Below are 18215 nucleotides of genomic sequence, written 5' to 3' on the forward strand. Positions count from 1 at the left end.
GATCCCTATAGGGGGAGCTCAATGCCACACCCACAAGTGCACCATGCTAAGTGTTATAGGGGCATCTAATCGGCACCTCCCATCACCAGTGGAGGGGACACGGTGGCCACCAGGAGTGTGGAGCCCACCTTTTTCTGCTTGTCTTCTTCCTCCAGCAGCTGCAGCCTTTTGCTTTCCATCTCCTTCTGCCGGATGCCCTCCTTTGTGAGGGGGTTGCAGTTGTTATGTCCAGGGAGCAAGCGGAAGTATCGTTTCTTTTCAGGGTCAAAGTAATACCCTGGCAGATCTTTAGTCAAAAGAAATGAAATCCACTTCAACTTAGAACACTGCACAGACCCACCTCTGAAGGAACCCAGGGGTCTGTCCATACCACCCCACAGATGTCTGTCTGTTCTGAGGGGCAGGAGGTGGGCTAACGTTGTCAGTCACCATCCTGTGCCCATGGGGGGAGCCGTCTGCCTCAGGATCCCCATTCCTGACACAGCCAGGATGTTTAGTTAGTGTTTCAATTTGCTCCAAAATTTCCTCCAAGCCAGGAAAGGGCTGGTGACCCACATGGAGTGTACCCACATGCAAGTGAAGACACACAGGGCTAAGCAGGGCAGCCAAAGCAGACGTAACCAGATGATGAGGCGGGACGAGGTTTCATCTTTCCCCACAGGCAGGGCCACAGGAGGTCTACTGTCCAACAGACAGCCTCACCTGGCACAGAAGAACTCCCAGCTGTGCCGGATGAGGTCGATGGGGCCTCGTCATCGCCGACATGGCCAGAATCCTGTGAGCTTTGCTGTGTCACTGAGTTACCCCTGTTGACACATAGTCATAGTAACTCACAGTGAAGGGCTGGAGTCCCAGTCATTCTCTTACCGTAGGATCCTGCAGGGGTCAGTTCAGGCAGTTCCATGGCCTTCACCCCAGCCCTCTGACCCTTCTGATTACTTGGGGAGCCCTGACCTCTCCCTTCTCCTTGAAAGCAGTTTACCTACTTCAAATATACAAAAGTTAGGACAAGGTTTTGGTTCCTCATCCTTAACAGGATGTGTGTCACAGTAAGTCCCTTTCCTTATCTCCTCACTTGAGCATTTTGTAAGGTCTTTTTGAAATTTCCAGATGAAGAGAGGAATAATCTTTGCCAATAAGAATATTATCAGCTAGGCTCATTTGTCAGTTCAACAGCAGTTACAAGGCAGGTGCATTTTATTCTTTACTGGATTTAGCAATACAAAGGGTTTAAATTTTACTTGGGCACACCACCTTACAGATGGAGAAACTGGCGTTCAGGGCACAGAGGTGATTTGCTCAGTTAATACTGGGATAGAGCCATGGTTTAAACAGTTGATTTGCAAAGCTACAAGCAGCTTCTGTGGCAATTACAGGCTGAAGGATATAATGATAGAGCAAAACACCTAATTTTAGAATCCTGACAAAATCTGCTTTAAAATCAAGAACTTCCTCCCCATCCCCCAAAGGAATACAAATTGAATAAGTATGCTGAAGGAATGAAAGAACTTTCTCTTTTGTCTGTAAATACTAACCATGCAGTTTCAGAGAAAATTATTTATTCTCCCTTTTTATGGCCTGGAGCTTTCTGAGGCAGCTCATGTGTGATCAGCAGCAAGAGGAGGAAGGATTAAGTGTCACAACAAATGTCTACATTTCTAGTCCAAGGACTGCTGCTCCATTCTTTCCACACAGAGCCCAGAAGGTGGCTGCCCAGTGTGTTTCCACATGACTCTGCCAAAGTAGAGTTGAGACTCTCTTCTTGCACAGATCACATTTTGCTACACATTGTACTCTTGTGGGAAGGCCTGGGGCCCAAAAAATATCCATGGTTCTCCTTACAAAACATACAAACATTGGGCACTGTCCTGATTGTTCTACAATATGGGTCAAATCTGCGACTCTGCCTTAGAGTAATAGATTTTATTCTGCCCCACCATGTATGAAGGGCCTACTCAGAGCCAAGCAGCCCATCAGAGGCTTTCCATGCAGTATTGCAAACCTCGTATTAGCTCTCTTTTGTATAAGAGTGACTCAGAATGATTAAGTAACTTGCCCAAATTCATATAGGAGAAGGCAGAATGTCAAATCCGGACCTCCTAATTCTGAAGCCCTGTTCTTTCCACAATATTTTGATGGTTTTTGTTACTGTTTAGGTTCACTTGTTCTAGAGAAGCATCTTGGTATTTGTCATCTTCTGACCCTGTAGCTAGAAATCTGTCCATTTTAGGAGGAGGTCTGAAGTGTGGAAGAGTTTTAAAATTGGCATGTGGGCCTCTTCTGGTGCAAAGACTTCTGCACGAAGGAAATACAATCTAGTCTCAGCACAAGATAACCCGCCCACACCAGGAGAAGACACCTCCTCACAGTCCAGGGCCAAAAGGACTTCTGGCCATAAGAACAATAAGCTGAAAGTGGAAAATGTTTGCACTGGGGGCTTCAACTCAGTATAAACTAGGTTTTACTTTCTAAGCGGGGTAGTGGGTACATGATGTTCACTGTATTATTCTGTATACACTTTTGTATTCATTAAATACAATATGATATATTTAGCCTTTCTAAGGACTTAGGCTGAATTAATGAAATTAGATCTCCAGGAAGCTATTTTCATTGGCTGGGAAAAAAGGGAGAGAGACAGAAAAAGTGCAAACTAGAAAAATAGCTTTCCAGTTCTATCTGATACTGTCTACTTCTAAGCCTCTGGCTAATGCTCTGGCCAGAGGTCATGGTTACTCTGAAAAGAAAGAGCGTGGCCATATCTCCTGACTACTCCTACTGCAGCAGGCGGGCTGACTTGCGGCAGTGGCGCCCCCCTCAGACCCTGCGCTGCGGTGACAGCCCTGGTGACTCGCGCGCACCTGAGGCCGCCACAGGGCTCGCGTGGTCCTGGGTAGCAGCACTTGCCTCTCGTCAGAACCCTGTTGCCTGAACCGAGGGTTCTGCTGGTTGCTCCTTCTCCCACGTCTTCTATTCTGCCAGCTGTTTTTATGCATTTCTTCTCCTAAAAGAGAAAAAAAGCAAGTTCACATGCAAATGTGTGTGTGTGTGCGCATGCGCATGCACGTGCTTTGCTGTCTGCTTGACAGCTCCTTCATGCTCGGAGCTAGGCAAGGGGGTGGCCCGACCTGGGTTCTCACCGGAGCCACCACACCACGCCTCGCCTGTAAGGGCTGCCTCCAGGTGGAGACAGCGATGAGACCCCAGGCTTCTGGAGCCACTTCTCCAGCTACAGTTCTTATCTCACAGTTGACACCTGGCCTGCCAATCTGCTGACCTTCGCTTCCTTGGGTCACTGTGTGAGGTGATGACAGATTCTCGCAAGTACTTTAGATGGCAGCTGAAGCTGGCATGAGAACTCTTAGGTTATTCTTCTTTCTTTTCTTTACCAGATAACACCAGAGCATATAATCTTTCAATCCACACACATCCCTATTCATAGAGAATAGTTGACAGTGAGCACTTTCTCCTACACAATTCCAGCACTGAGCAGGGAAAACTGTGAACACAGTTGAACAACAGCCCGTGTGTAGGATTTCTCAACGTGCTTTATAAAAGTTTTAGCTTCCCGAAGTAAGCAAGCTGTTAAAGGGACAGATGTGCACATGCATTTTTTTTTTTTTTTTAAATAAGGAATGAGAAAAGAACACTTCTTACTGATATTGCCATATTTCAGGTGGCTTTTTCAAGTCTTATCTTGTATAGCCTGAATCTATCACTTAACTGCCAGTTTCAACATTGGGAATCACATTAAGAGTTTTTTTTTTTTTTAAGATTTTCTTTCTTTATTTGAGAGAGACAGCGAGAGAGGGAACACAAGCAGGTAGAGTGGGAGAGGGAGAAGCAGGCTTCCCACCGAGCAGGGAGCCCGATGTGGGGGCTCGATCCCAGGACCCTGGGATCATGACCTGAGCCGAAGGCAGACGCTTAACAACTGAGCCACCCAGGTGCCCGACACATTAAGAGTTCTTAAAAAGACCAAAATGGTACCTGGACCAGCTGCTGTGAGTTCCATGCCTTCCCAACGCCTGATTTTTCCCCCACTCACAGGAGACAGTGATGACATCTTACTGAATATGCTTTTATTTATTTTTTACTGAATATACTTTAAAACCACATTCAAATGCCATAACAAAATTAGAAAAACATTTCTAGGGCTGAACGAAACCCAAGAATAGATTAGAAAACTATTTGCCTTTATTTCCCAACTTCTCCTTCTGAGTGAGGAATGCCTGTTGGCATCAGAGCACCAGAAGTCTGGACTCCCGGTCCAGTACTTAACCCAACATTTTGCGAATTCTGTAACCAAGGCCTCAGTTTGCTTGCTTCAGACAGTCTGCCACCCCCACGGGGCCATTCCACAACCTGGATTACTTGCACCAGATGCTCTCCAGTCCTGTGCCAGAATTAATAAGCACCACTGAAGAAAAGCATGTAGCCGTGCTGAAGTGGAGCTATGAGAAATATCTTATTTTCATCCTCTGATGAATTAAATGACTTTAATTATTCCTAGTCTGAGTCACTCCTGACAGCCCAACATATCCCTTTCCGCTTTCTTCCAGTCCTCCTTCCTTGCTAGCATAGCTCCCTACCTCACAGAGAAGAGAGATGTTGCCAGGTATGAATACTCCCAACTTCTCTCCCTTCCCTTCCACAAATACCTGCCTTTAATATTTCCAATGGTCTTCCCGCTTGTCTCGGGAGAAACGGGTGTCCTTGTGCCTTTTCCTGGCAAACCCACCCCACCTGGCTATTGCTCTCATTCCTTCTCAGACCCTACAGATACCTTTCCCGTATGTTTAACCAATTTCCCCTGTCCTTACCTCACCTATGGACATGCTCAGGTTTTTCATTTGTATGTGCTTCATCTCTGACCCAAAAGGAAGAGGATATCCTGAGCATGTGGTCTATGTGCACACATCCCACTGCTTGTTTCCCAGTCACTCTTCAACCCACTGCAGTTAGGGCTCCTCCCTCGCCTTTCTGCTCAAATGCTCTTGTGAGGTATTTAACTAATGATCCCCCTACCTGCCAAAGTTAGTCGTCTCTCTTTATTTAGCCCTTATTCCTAAAACATGTGATGCCACGAAGCTTCACTCTTCCTTTGGCTTCTGGAATAGCTTTCTCTTGGGTCACCTGCCCTGTATCTGTTTTCTACTGTTCTGTCCTAGATCCTCTTCTTTTCATACATATACCATCTCACCTGCCAACACAGGTTCATCTCCAACCCCTAGCATCCCTCCTGGGCATCAACTTCTACCGCCACTCCTCCTTCCACAGCGACAGCAGTCTCAGCAGGTTCGGAGCCGAGAATCTCTCCCTACTTCCCTGCCTGCTCTTGTACCTATCCATATTTCCCTTCTCTGTAAATACCACTGCTGCCCTCACCCCTGTCCAACAGTATAATAACTTTATTCAATTTCCTAAGCAACCCACTTTCATGGCTCCTGGACACCACACGCATGGGTCTCCCTAAGGATCAATCACCTTAATCTTTATTTACGAATAAAGTTGTACTTACTAACTAGTTAAGTTACAAGCTAAGAGGCACTATGCAGAGGAAGGGAAATAGGGCCAGTGTTAAGAAAACTGGTAAGGAAAAGAAGCCATATTGACCTAAAGATTATTATTAGCAACTCTATAAAAAGATAAAAATTTCTCTAGATTGCACATTCTGTACATAGGACTCCAGTTTGCTTTAATTATGAAATAATGCAGGACTACATTGAAGAACACATATAATGGTAAGTCAAAGGCTTCAGATCAGGAGGCAGGAGCATGGCATTCCTGTATCCTCAAAAGAGGGGTGCGGGGTGCCTGGGTTGCTCAGTCGGTTAAGCGACTGCCTTCGGCTCAGGTCATGATCTCAGGGTCTTGGGATCAATCCCGCATCGGGCTCCCTGCTCTGCGTGGAGCCTGCTTCTCCCTCTCCCACTCCCCCTGCTTGTGTTCCCTCTCTCGCTGTGTCTCTCTCTGTCAAATAAAGAAATAAAATCTTTAAAAAAAAAAAAAAAAAAAAGAGGGGCGCAAAATCAAGGACATAGTAAATAATGAAATAACTGGTGACTGCTGATTTTGGAACATTTCTAAACCACTAACTCACACAAGCACAGGGTCAGGTCCTGCAACACAAGGAGAGGCTGACGACATTAACTGATTTAATAAACATGATCAAGCCAAAGTCATTTTAAAAAGTCACGATAAATAGAAGTTGACTCAACACAGAAAGGGTTAGAGTGGGATGAAATGATACCTTTTCGTACTTTTAAGCCTATTTCAGGGGTGGGGAGAGTGTCTTCCCCGAATGCAGACATAGTTCACGCTCAGTATCCACTTTATGCATTATGCTTGCCCTTATCACTCTGTACTAAACTTTGTACTCCCATCTCATATTAGGTGTAATGTGAATTCTCTAAGCAAAGATCTTGCCTTGTTCCTTCTGTTCCTAACACCCATGACCTAGTTGGTTCTCAGTAAATGTTCACTGAACTAAACAAAAAACAAACCCAAACAACCCTGCAGCTACTTTAAAATCCCAGGTAGCCCCTTTCTGCTCTAGGCATTTTCATTTGCTATTCAACACAGATTTACGGAGGGCCCACTGGGCCCTGGGGAGCAGGCAGAGATAAACTGTGGTTCCCATTCTCAAGACACTTGCTGATCACCAGGGACATAGTCGTGAATGAACCGATTCCTGCAGTGCCTCATAAGTGAAGACCCAGGTCTCTCCAGGTGTAGCAAAGGAGGAGAGTCATTCTTTGAGTGGAAGGGCTGGAGGAGAGACAGAGTTTGAACTGCATCTAGAAGAATGAGTGTCAGGCAAGGGGGTGAGGAAAGGGGCCTGCAAGCAGCTTGGTATGGCCAGAGGCTGGGGGATGAAGGTGGAAAGGGAGGCAGGGCCAGCCCATGAGGGCTCTGACAGGATTAGACACACATGTTGGAAAGGGCACTTTACAGGTAGCAGAGAGAATAAGCTGGAAGTTAAGGACTGCTGCAGCAAGCTAGGGGACATGAACCTTCCCACTATGGAAGTGACACTTGGGACAGAGGATCTTGAATTTAGAGAGACTCAGGAGGTGAATTTCATGGGAGAGGTGGAGACAGAGAAGTGAAGAACCAGTAAGTGACTGACTGGTACGGTCCTGACCTGGGAGACCAAGATTAAGGACGAAGAGCAGTTTGGGGGAGAGAAGAGAATCAGTCTCATTTTGAACAAACCAATCTCAAGTCGCCTGTAGAACACCAAGGCAGGCAACTGTACACAAGCTCTGGGAATCCAGAGAGGAAACAAGGCTAAGGATAGAGATTTGAAAGTCATCAACACATGGTGACAAAGACTCAGACAAATGTAGATCCAAAGCCAAATATATAGTGAGGCTTTGATTTCAAAATTAGATATAATTTTATTGGATAGTAATAGGAAATCCAGCATGTATCAGTTTTTAGATCAGTGTGTCTTAATGAGGACAATTTTAACCACCAGGGGACATGTGACAATGATGGGAGACATTTTTGTTTGTCACAACTTGGGGGGGAGGAGGTGGGGCTGGTGGTGGCTGCTCTTGCCATTTAGTGAGAAAAAGCCATTGATGCTAACCATCTTACAATACACTGCGAGTTAATCCAGCAACAGTGCTGAGGTGGAGAAACTCTATTCTTGATAGAAGTGCTAACAATTTGCTGGATCAAATGCTGACTCCTGGCTCCTTTGGAGCTGCTCTGCCAGGCAGGTACTAAGATGTGTTCTGAAAGGCTGGACCTGGCTTTGCCTTTCAGAGAATCTTTTAAGTACTTGAAGGAGTAAAGAGAAATAATTTCTGAGAGACCATTAGTCTGGAAAGACAATGTTAATCTCAAACAAATAAACATGATTTAACTTTTTGGAAAATGACTAGGCAATACTTATCAAGTAATTTAAAAATGTACAAGCCTTCTTTTGGGAATCGATCCTAAAAAAATAATCCACAAGATTATAAAAATTACAACTTTCCAATCACTTTATGAGGCTAGTATTACCCTATTACCAAAACCAAAGACATCACAAGTAAACTATATATTGGGGTGCCTGGGTGGCTCAGTCGTTGAGTGTCTGCCTTCAGCTCAGGTCATGATCCCAGGGTCCTGGGATCGAGCCCCGCCATCGGGCTCCCGGTTCCCTGCTCCGCGGGAAGCCTGCTTCTCCCTCTCCCACTCCCCCTGCTTGTGTTCCCTCTCTCGCTGTGTCTCTTTCTGTCAAATAAATAAATAAAATCTTAAAAAAAAAAAAGAAAGAAAACTATATATCAATATATCTAGGACACAGACACACAAAATACTAGCAAACCCAATCCAAAAGCTCATGAAAAGGATTATACATGAGGAGCAAGCAGGATTTATCCCAGGAATACAAGGTTGATTCAACATAGGGAGATCAATCACTGTAATACAGCATATTAGTAGAATAAATGTAGGGGAAAACCCCATGTGACTATCTCAATAGATGCAGAAAAAGCACTGGGTAAAATCCAGTGGCCTCTCATGATTAAAAACTAGGAATAGAAGGTAACTTCCTCAACGTGATAAAGGGCATCTACAAGAAACTCAAAGCTAACATACTTTATGGTGAAAAAATACAAGCTCCACCCCCTCCCCCATTCAGGAACAAGACGAGGATGTCTTTTCTCACCACTTCTATTCAACACTATACTGGAAGTTCTAGCCAGGGGCAATTAGTCAAGAAAAATAAATAAAAGACACTCAAACAGGAAAAGAAAAAGTAAAACTACTTCTATTTGTAGATGGCATGATCTTATAAACAGAAAATCCTAAAGAATCCACAGTAAAACTATTAGAGGTGATAGATACATGAGTTAAAGTTTCAGGATACAATCTGAAAATGAAATTAAAGAAAACAATTCCATTTACAGTAACATCAAAAATAATAACTTAGGAATACATATAATAAGGTAAGTGGGTAACTTGTATATTGAAACTACAAAAGAAACTATAAAATACTATGAAAGAAATTAAAGAGGACCTAAATAAATGGAAAAACATCCATGTCAGGAATTGGAAGACTTAAGATGGCCTCCAAATTGATCTAGAGATTTAATGCAATCCCTATCAAAGTTCCAATTGCTATTTTTTGAGAAATGGACAAGCTGATCCTAAAATTCACATGGAAATGGCAAGGGGCCCAGAATAGTTAAAAAAAAAAATCTTGAGAAAGAGCAAAGCTGGAGGACTCACATTTCCCAATTTCAAAACTTACTACAGGGCGCCTGGGTGGCTCAGTTGGTTAAGCGACTGCCTTCGGCTCAGGTCATGATCCTGGAGTCCCAGGATCGAGTCCCGCATCGGGCTCCCTGCTCAGCGGGGAGTCTGCTTCTCCCTCTGACCCTCCTCCCTCTCATGCTCTCTGTCTCTCATTCTCTCTCTCTCAAATAAATAAATAAAATCTTAAAAAAAAAAAAAAAATTAAAAAAAAAAAAAAACTTACTACAAAGTTACAGTAACTAAGGCAATGTGGTAGTGGTACAAAGACAAAAATATAGATCATTGGCGTAGAACTGAGAGTCCAGAAATAAACCCACAATCTCTGGCCAATTGATTTTTTAAAAAATTTTAAGTGGGCTCTACACCCAATGTGGGGCTTGAACTCACGACCCTGAGATTAAGAGTCACATGCTCTACTAATTGAGCCAGCCAGGTGCCCCCCAATTGGTTTCTGAAAAAGGTGCCAAGACTATTCAGTGGGCGAAAGAATAGTATTTTCAACCGCTAGGACAACTGGATATACACCTGCAGAAGAATGAATTTGAATCCCTACTTCACATCATAGATAAAAATTAACTCTAATGGATCCAATATCCAAAACTATAAAACTTAAAAAAGAAAGTTTTTTTTTTAGAGAAAGAGAGTGTGAGCATGAGCAGGAGGGGTAGAGGGAGTGGGAGAGGAATCCCAAGTAGACTCCATACTGAGTGCAGAGCTCCACACAGGGCTTGATCCCACAACCCTGAGATCACGACCTGAGCTGAAACCAAGAGTTGGACGCTTAACTGACTGCACCACCCAGGTGCCCCTAAAACTATAAAACTCTTAGAAGAAAATAAAGATATAAATCATCATGATCATGGATTAAGTAATGGTTCCTTAGATAGAACACCTGAAGCACAAGGAAAAAATAAATTGGACTGGAAGAGGTGGTTTCCAGGGGGCTGGAAGTAGGGGAAGAGAAGGCAGAGAATGGGGAATGACTAACTGGCACAAAGATCCCTCCACTCCCAAATATTCCTTTTGAAAGAAGCTTGTTGGGAGTCTTTTTTTCTGTTATGAGTAAGTGCTTTTCCCAGTCACCCCCAATTAGTTTATAAAGGCTCTGATTAAATCGTTTTATATTTCTAGGAATAAGAGTCACTGTTATGGGCGCCTGGGTGGCTCAGTTGGTTAAGCAACTGCCTTCGGCTCGGGTCATGATCCTGGAGTCCCGGGATCGAGTCCCACGTCGGGCTCCCTGCTCAGCGGGGAGTCTGCCTCTCTCTCTGACCCTCCCCCCTCTCATGCTCTCTCTATCTCATTCTCTCTCTCAAATAAATAAATAAAATCTTAAAAAAAAAAAATGTTAAAAAAAAAAAAAAGAGTCACTGTTATATCCTTTCATTATCTAGGTGGTAGCTTAGCAAAATTTTTATAAAACGTTAAGTGATTTACAATGTTCCATGTGTACCTGTTTATGTTTTCATGCCACCAAATTTTTAGCTTTGGTACCAAAAGCAATAGTCACATATATAATACTTCACTATGACAGTTTTGTTTTAAAACCAGAATCAGGTTGAATGTGACTTTTATTTAAACTAAGATTTATGCCTGTGCATTCATAAAACACTGATACACTAGTACCATGTTTCCTTTACTTTGTTTGATTAAACACTTACTGAAAGGTAAATACATAGATCAAATGATGAGACTTCATGTTTCAGTAAAAGTTAAAAAAAAAAACAACTTGTCTTTTTACTTAACACTTCATGAAATAGAATTTTTTTAAGAGAGTGGGTAGGATGAGGGGCAAAGGGAGAGAGAGCCCAGCACCCAGCCCTATGCGGGGCTTGATCTCACAACCATGAGATCATGACCTGAGCCAAAATCAAGAATTGGACGCCTAACGACTGAGCCACCCAGGCGCCCCTGAAATAGAATTTTTTAATCAGAACAACTAGATAGGATCCTTTCCTGGAGTCGAACTTAAAGAACTGGAATTGGCAGATTTCTTTGGTTTCTGTTATCTACTTATTATAGCATTCCCAACCAGGAATAGTGCAATAATATGAAACACTTTGAAATCCATAATCTTAAAAAAAGGAGGGGAGGGGATTATACAAAAAGACCACACATCACAAGGTAAGAGGTTAAAATGACTGAGTATGTAATATTTTTTAAAACCTTCATTTTAGGTCAGCACAAACTTCCTTTATTTTTTCCCCCTATTTTCAGTAGCATTTCGAAGTTTAACATAGCAAGCCAGTATAAAGTTTTACAATTCAGTCCAGCAGACCCCCTGACCCAGTTTCACTTTCCCCGGGTTCAGTTATCCTCCATTAGATCCAGAAGCAGATGATCCTCCTCCGGATGTATCCTTGGGAGATCAGTTAACAGTCTAATGCCGTGTCACAATGTCTATAAGTTGTCTCATTGCACTGGCATTTTATCATCTTACATTATCACAAAAAGGGTGAGTACAGTACAATAAGATTTTGAGACAGATCATGTTCACATACCTTTTATCACAGTATATTGTTGTAATTGTTCTATTTGATTATCAGTTAATTGTTGTTCATCTCTTACTGCCTAATTTATGAATTAAACTTTATCACAGGTATGTCTGTATAGGAAAAAAACAGAATATACAGGTTTCGGTACTACCCATGGTTTCAGGCATCCACAGGGGGTTTTGGAATGTGTCTCCCTGGATAAGGGGTACCACTGTAATCCTGGATTGAGTCATTTTAAGATGAAAATGGAAACAAGTATAAGAAAATTAATTTTCTTCTGTAACATCTCAATCATCTGCTTGTTGACCCTTTCTTAGTCGACAGGTGATGTCCTGTTGCAGATATACACTTAGCTGACAGTGATCTCTGGAAACTCTGAATTTGTTCTTGTCAGTGAGCCTTCTTGCTTAACTACAGATCCCAACAGTTAAAACCAGAAATAGACAGGATGCCTAACTCAAGCTCTAACTGAAACCTATTGCTCTTATTTCTAATCATGCTTTCCTGAGGCACTGATGAAGAGGTTTTGCAATGACCAGAACATTGGAACCGCCAGGCCAGAAAAGCCCCAACAGCAACAGAATGCCTAGAAAGACCACATCCCATACATCCCCTCCCTGCCCACGATCATGGGATGCACACATACCAACCCCCCAACCTGTGATCACACACTCTGTCTGTTCTTTGGCACGTACCCCTCTGAACCTCTCCCTATAAAACTCTAGGTATCCAACTTGTGGGCTGAGAGGTCAGTTAAGGCTTGAGTCTGCCACCGCCTCTGGCTGCTGGCACCTGAAATAAATTTCTCTTTCTCTTTTCCAAACCCTGGTCTCTTGAGTTACTGGCTTCTCTTGCGATGAGTTATCCGAGTTTGTTCCGCAACAGGTTTGTTGGCAAACCTAGCCAGGAGCTGTGCTTTTGATTTGTCCAGCTCCCTCGGTATTCCTGGAGATGGAGCACTTGGCCTCACAGTGCACAAAAGCTTTCCTTTTGGTTTCCGGAGTTACTGGCTGAGCTAGATCATTGGGTAACATTCTTACATTATCTAAATGAGGTTGATAATCTGGTGGATACCTAAAGCTTCTGAAAAACCTGTAAATCTTCCTCATCAACCTTTGGTGCATTTTGGTAGGCAGCAGTGTATACCTCTAATGCTTTGCTTTACTGCTTTTCAATAGTGATAAAATTGAAATACAGTATCGGTATCCTTTACTCTTTGCTTTTCAGAACTGCCAATAGCTTTCTCCAGATGAAAGCTGTTTGGATAGTATCCACTGCAGCTGCCTGTAATTGGGTTCCGCCCGTGAAATAACATGCCCATCAGATGGGTTTGCAGCCTTGCCCTTTCTAATTCAGTTTAGCTTCTCCATTCTTTGCTGTTATGTTGCTATGAAGTCATTCCGTTTCATTTTTACCTTGGTTGCAAGAGCTTTCAAAGGTTCACCTCCTTTGGCTCCAAGTCTGAACCCCCGCTTGTCGATAATCCTGAAGTTTGGCAAATTCCTGAGTTTTTCAGGCCCTGCTTCAAATCTAGTCTCTGTAGAGGCCCAGTTGTGGGATCTCATCTGGAAGTTGGGTTGGCCTGGAAGTCGGGCAGTTCTCCCCATAGGAATGGCCAAGATTTGGCACAGCTCTCCCAAAGGCTTGTGGTTGGAACATCCCACAGTTTCTTGGATAACTGGCCCTCCCCCTCTCCCGAGACACCTCCCCATGCCAGGGGGCTGTGGGGCAGCCTCTACCTGGGCCTCTGCTCAGCAGGTGTGCTGGGAGCCCAGGGCTGAAATTCAGGGTGGGAAGAGGCTCCATCTCCCCCACCCAAGACCTCAGGTTGGGAGGCCCTGGCAGCTGGGCCACAGGGTTTCTTTTTGGGGTGATGAAAATGTTCTGGAATAAGATCGTGGTGATAGTCACACAACCCTGTGAATATATTACAAAACCCACTGAACTGTACCCTTTAAAATGGTGGATTTTACGGTATGTGAATTATATCTCAAAAACAAAAAAGATTTACTACAGGAGAACTATAATACTTAAAATCCTAAAAATCCAACGGGGTAATTACGATTATGGAGACTACCGGATTGTAATACGGAAAATGCTAATGCTGAATGGTTTGTAAAGCCGAATACAAAATGGCCTCTACAAGGAGCTTGCCATGCCCACCTTGAGTTGGTTTTTCTATTTTTACAAATGAGGAAACTGAGGCTTCCAGGACTAAGTATCTTACCCAGCAGGACACAAAGAGTGGAGAAAAAGGAATCTCACCCCGGCTGGTCAGGCCCCGGGGGTTGGTTACCCACCGAACACCACCTCAAGTGTAATTTCCATTGTTATTTAAAACCAGACTTTGGAATTTCGGAATTTCGTCTGTTTCCTCCAGGAAGTTATGACAGCTTTCTTTCCGCCTTGCTGTTTCAGTCACAAGAAAAGAAAGGACTGTGGACTACCCCACGCCCATGGTGGGCGGGGGGAAGGGGGTGGTATCACCGTTTCTGAGGTCAGCGGGGGCGGGGCGCGATGAGGCGTCCAGGACCCCGAAGGCACAAGTACGAAAAGGTGGCTTTCTCGCCAACACACGACTCGGTGTGGAGGTAAACTCGGAACGCCTGGGTTCAAACCGGGGCTCTGCTACTGACTAGTTCAGTAGTTATCCTGGACAAGCGAAACCTCACTAGGCCTCTTCCTGCGTCTGACAAAGGTACTCCTACCTACCTCACAGGGCTGGTGCGGGGGGAAACTTAGTTAAGGGTTGTAAAGCAGTTAGCACGGCGCGGAGCACTCAGTACGCGCTCAAGGTGCGTTAGCTGTTCTCACAACCTGAACTCTCAGGGAAACGGCCACCAAGGGTCCGCGCTCCAGCCAGAGGCAGGTGTTGGGTGCTACCTTCAGCACCAGGGCTTAATAAAACGCTCTTTCGGGTCCGACACAGAGCGGCGACACTCGGGGTCCCCCCCACGTTCCACCGTTTACGGCTGCAGAACCAACCCGACAGGACGAGCCGGGCTGTACACGCCTACGGAGCCCGCGCAGCCGGAGCTCGCCGGCCCAGCCCCCCATCCACGCCACGCTCAGGCCGGCGTTCCACGTGCTCCGCTGCTCCCCGCCCCTTTCTCGGGCCTTCCCCCACGGCCCGTCCCACCGCGAGCTCTGAGGGAGAGCAGCCGCAGGAGAACTATAATATTTAAAAGTGAGAACATCCTAAAAATCCAACAGGGTAGTTACGATTACCGGACCGACGCCAACGGCCACCGCCGCGGCAGACACTTACTTAGTAGACGGTCCTTTCCGGCTCGCCCTCAGGGCCGGGACCCACAGGAGTACGGTCTAAGCGGGGAAGGACCCGGAAAGACCACGGTGTAGCGTCTGCCAGTTAGTTGCGTCCGTTTTTTGTGTTGTCGCAGCGGATAGGACCAGGCGGCCGCCCGTTCCGTCTCATTGGACGTGGCTTCTGACTGTCTACGCCAATAGGATGGATCTTAGGGGGAGGGCGGAGATTGGAGCTCGGCTCCGCCCAGGCCAGGCGAGGGGGCCGCGTGTCGGCATGCGGGTCTGGGGCGGGGCCGAGCACGTTGGGGGCGGGGCCGGGCGGGGTAGGAGGCTGAGTTCTGATCCCGGAAGCTCGGAGGAGTCGGCTTCTTCTGAAGAAGTTGGGTGTCTGACCCAGCAACGGGTACCTTCTCTGTCCGCAGCCAACTGATCCAGCCCAGAGTCGTCCTCTCGCCGCCCTGGGCTACTGTCTTTAAACCTGAGACTTGGGGGGAGGAAAGATTTTACTGTGGGAAGGACAAAGGGGTCTCTGAGATGAGGGAGAGAAAACAGGTGGTGACGTGTTGGGCAGTGACCGCAGGTGGCTGAGTCGGCTGACCCTAGGTCTGTATGGCTCCAAGGTGCAGAGGAGCGTGGCCTAAAGGGCCGTCATGGAGGGTCACTTCTCGGTCTAGTTGTGTTTTCCTGCTTTGTTGTGTGACTTAGGTCGAGTCTCTTCTCTTTTTTGTGCCTTCATTTCTTCTGTTGTTGAACAATGAAGTTGATCTGATGTTCTCTTCAGTGCAAAGTCTGTTCGTACGACTAATAATTCCAGAATGTTCTGTGTGCTTTGACTGTTCCAGATATCAGCCGGCAGCTATCAGAACTTCTAGAAGCCTGTGATGGGCACTTGGCCAGAAGTGACAGTTTTGTGAGAAGATCTGGGTTCAAATAGGCCAGGCTTGGAGGGGAAAAAAAATTAAATAGGCCAAGCTTGGTTGTTGCCACTAGCAGACCTGGCACACCATGTGCGTTTTTAATCCGGGTCCCTGTGAGTGGCTGGACCAATCAGAAAATAGGTCGTGTGGTTTATCAGTTGTATCTCAGTGTGAAAACATTTCAATCAATAATGAAGAAGGTAGAATTTCAGCTCTCAAGGAGTTTACAAATAAATGCAGGGTGTGGAGCAGGGAGAGGTGGTGAGCAGAATGAGAAGTGAGTATAGTCAGAATAAAGCACAGCTTTGTGAAGCTTGAATGGCCCAGAAGAGAAGGCAGACAGAAATTCTAAGCTGAACGAACAACCTCACTGGAAGTCTGTTCAAGGAATAGTGAGGCATTCATTTTGGCTGTATGGGAGGGGAGTCTTGGAAGCAAAACTGGCAGGGTAGGTTGGGTCAAATATCAGGGAAAGGAGCAGGCAGAGGGGACCTCAGAAGGTTTGGAAGTTGGGGAGTGCAGGACTAGAGCTGAGCTTTGGAGAGATCACCCAGGTGGCACAGTGGGAGAGACTGGAGACGACAGATTGTGGAGGCTGGGAGCCTCCTTAGGAGCTTAGTGCAACCACAGTCCCTGTGAAAGGTAGTGAGGGCTGAAGCAGAGTGGTGGTTGCTGGGATGGAAGGGAGGGCAGATGGGGGACACACTTAAGAGGAGGGAGGATCTGCAAGGTTTGATGAACCCTGTGGGAGGAGTCAAAGGGGATTGCAAGCTGAAGAGCTAGGGTCACTGGAGGAAGTCAGGAAGGAGTTGGCTTGGGGCATGCTGAGTGAATGGCCGCCAGCCGGGCAGAGGGCTCAGACGCAGGTTTTGCCTTCGTGATGTGCAGTAGGCATGCCAGAGAAAAAAGATTTAAGAATATTTGCAAATCAAGGCACAAAGGGAGCTTGGTCTCAGATGAGAGTCATTTGGTGTCTGTGAACCCCAGTTTCTTCATAGATAAAAGGAGGATGATGCTATGTACTGAAGAGAATTATTGTGAGGAGTAGATGTGGTGACTATAGAGCACCTCACTGCTTGGTCTACATGCCCATGGATTGAGACCCTCCATTATGAGGAAGGCTGGATATCTGGATGGTACATATTACCATCAAAAGTAAAAATAGGGTGACCTTTGGGTGGCTCAGTCCATTAAGCAGCTGCCTTTGGCTCAGATCATGATCCCAGGGTCCTGGGATTGAGTCCCGCATCAGGCTCCGTGACCAATTTAACAATTAGTAATACAGGTTTTTTTTTTTTTTTTTTTAAAGATTTTTCTTTTTTTATTTGAGAGAGAGAATGAGAGAGAGCACGAGAAGGAAGAGGGTCAGAGGGAGAAGCAGGCTCCCCGCCGAGCAGGGAGCCCGATGTGGGACTCGATCCCGGGACTCCAGGATCATGACCTGAGCCGAAGGCAGTCGCTTAACCAACTGAGCCACCCAGGCACCCCAGTAAAACAGGTTTGATGCAAAAATGTACGAAACAGAAAAGCATGAAGTAAAAAAAAAAAATACCCAAATTACCTATGATAAATCCATTCCTTGAAATAAACCACTGTTACTATTTGGATGTCTTTATTTCTAAGCATGTGTTTGTTGTACTTGTTTATATAGTTCATTAATTCATTCAAATATTTATTGAGCACTTGGAATGCCATGCCTGTTCTAGGTGCTGGGGATGAGTTGTATTTTTTTTTAATAATTAAAAACTTCTTTTTGAAACAATCACAAACGAATAGAAAATTCCAACTGTAATACAGAGGAATTTCACACTGGAATACTCTTAGTTTGTATTTTCCACAGTATAACCACTATATATATATATATATATACATATATATATATGTATATACACAATATAACCATCAAAATCAGGAAATCAGCATTTTTCTACAATCCAATCCTCGGCCCCACTCAAGAATCACCCATCGTCCCAATAATTTTCTTTATGGCAAAAGGATCAGAATCACATTGTATTTAGTTATGTCTCAAATCTCCTTCAGTATAGCACAGTTCCTCAATCTTTAATTTTCATGACCTTGACACTTTTGAAGATTACAAGCCAGTTAATTTGTAGAATGTCCCTCAATTTGGGCCCTCATCTTAGGTTTGCCTGCTGTTTTCCAGGATTAGATTCAGACTGTGTCTCCCAACAGGGAAATCACAGAGGTGACACTGCATTCTTCTCCTTGCATCCTATCAGGCTGCACATAATTTTGATTTGTCCCATTACAGATGATGTTAACT

At 45.0% G+C, this 18215-nt stretch overlaps 1 protein-coding gene across 1 annotated transcript in view; it reads right to left on the minus strand.

Annotated features, from left to right (window-relative positions):
• DCAF4 (DDB1 and CUL4 associated factor 4) overlaps positions 1-15052 on the minus strand; it is a 29568-nt gene extending 14516 nt beyond the window's left edge. The window contains exons 1-4 of the mRNA XM_021679543.1: positions 15016-15052; positions 2905-3001; positions 703-806; positions 129-286 (exon numbers count right to left, since the gene is read on the minus strand). Of these exons, the coding sequence (XP_021535218.1) occupies positions 129-286; positions 703-806; positions 2905-2993 (351 nt within the window). The 5' untranslated portion in view covers positions 2994-3001; positions 15016-15052. The remainder of the gene's footprint in view (positions 1-128; positions 287-702; positions 807-2904; positions 3002-15015) is intronic.
• Positions 15053-18215: the final 3163 nt, after the last annotated feature.

Source organism: Neomonachus schauinslandi, chromosome 9 (genome assembly GCF_002201575.2).
Source record: "Neomonachus schauinslandi chromosome 9, ASM220157v2, whole genome shotgun sequence".
Taxonomy (NCBI): domain Eukaryota; kingdom Metazoa; phylum Chordata; class Mammalia; order Carnivora; family Phocidae; genus Neomonachus; species Neomonachus schauinslandi.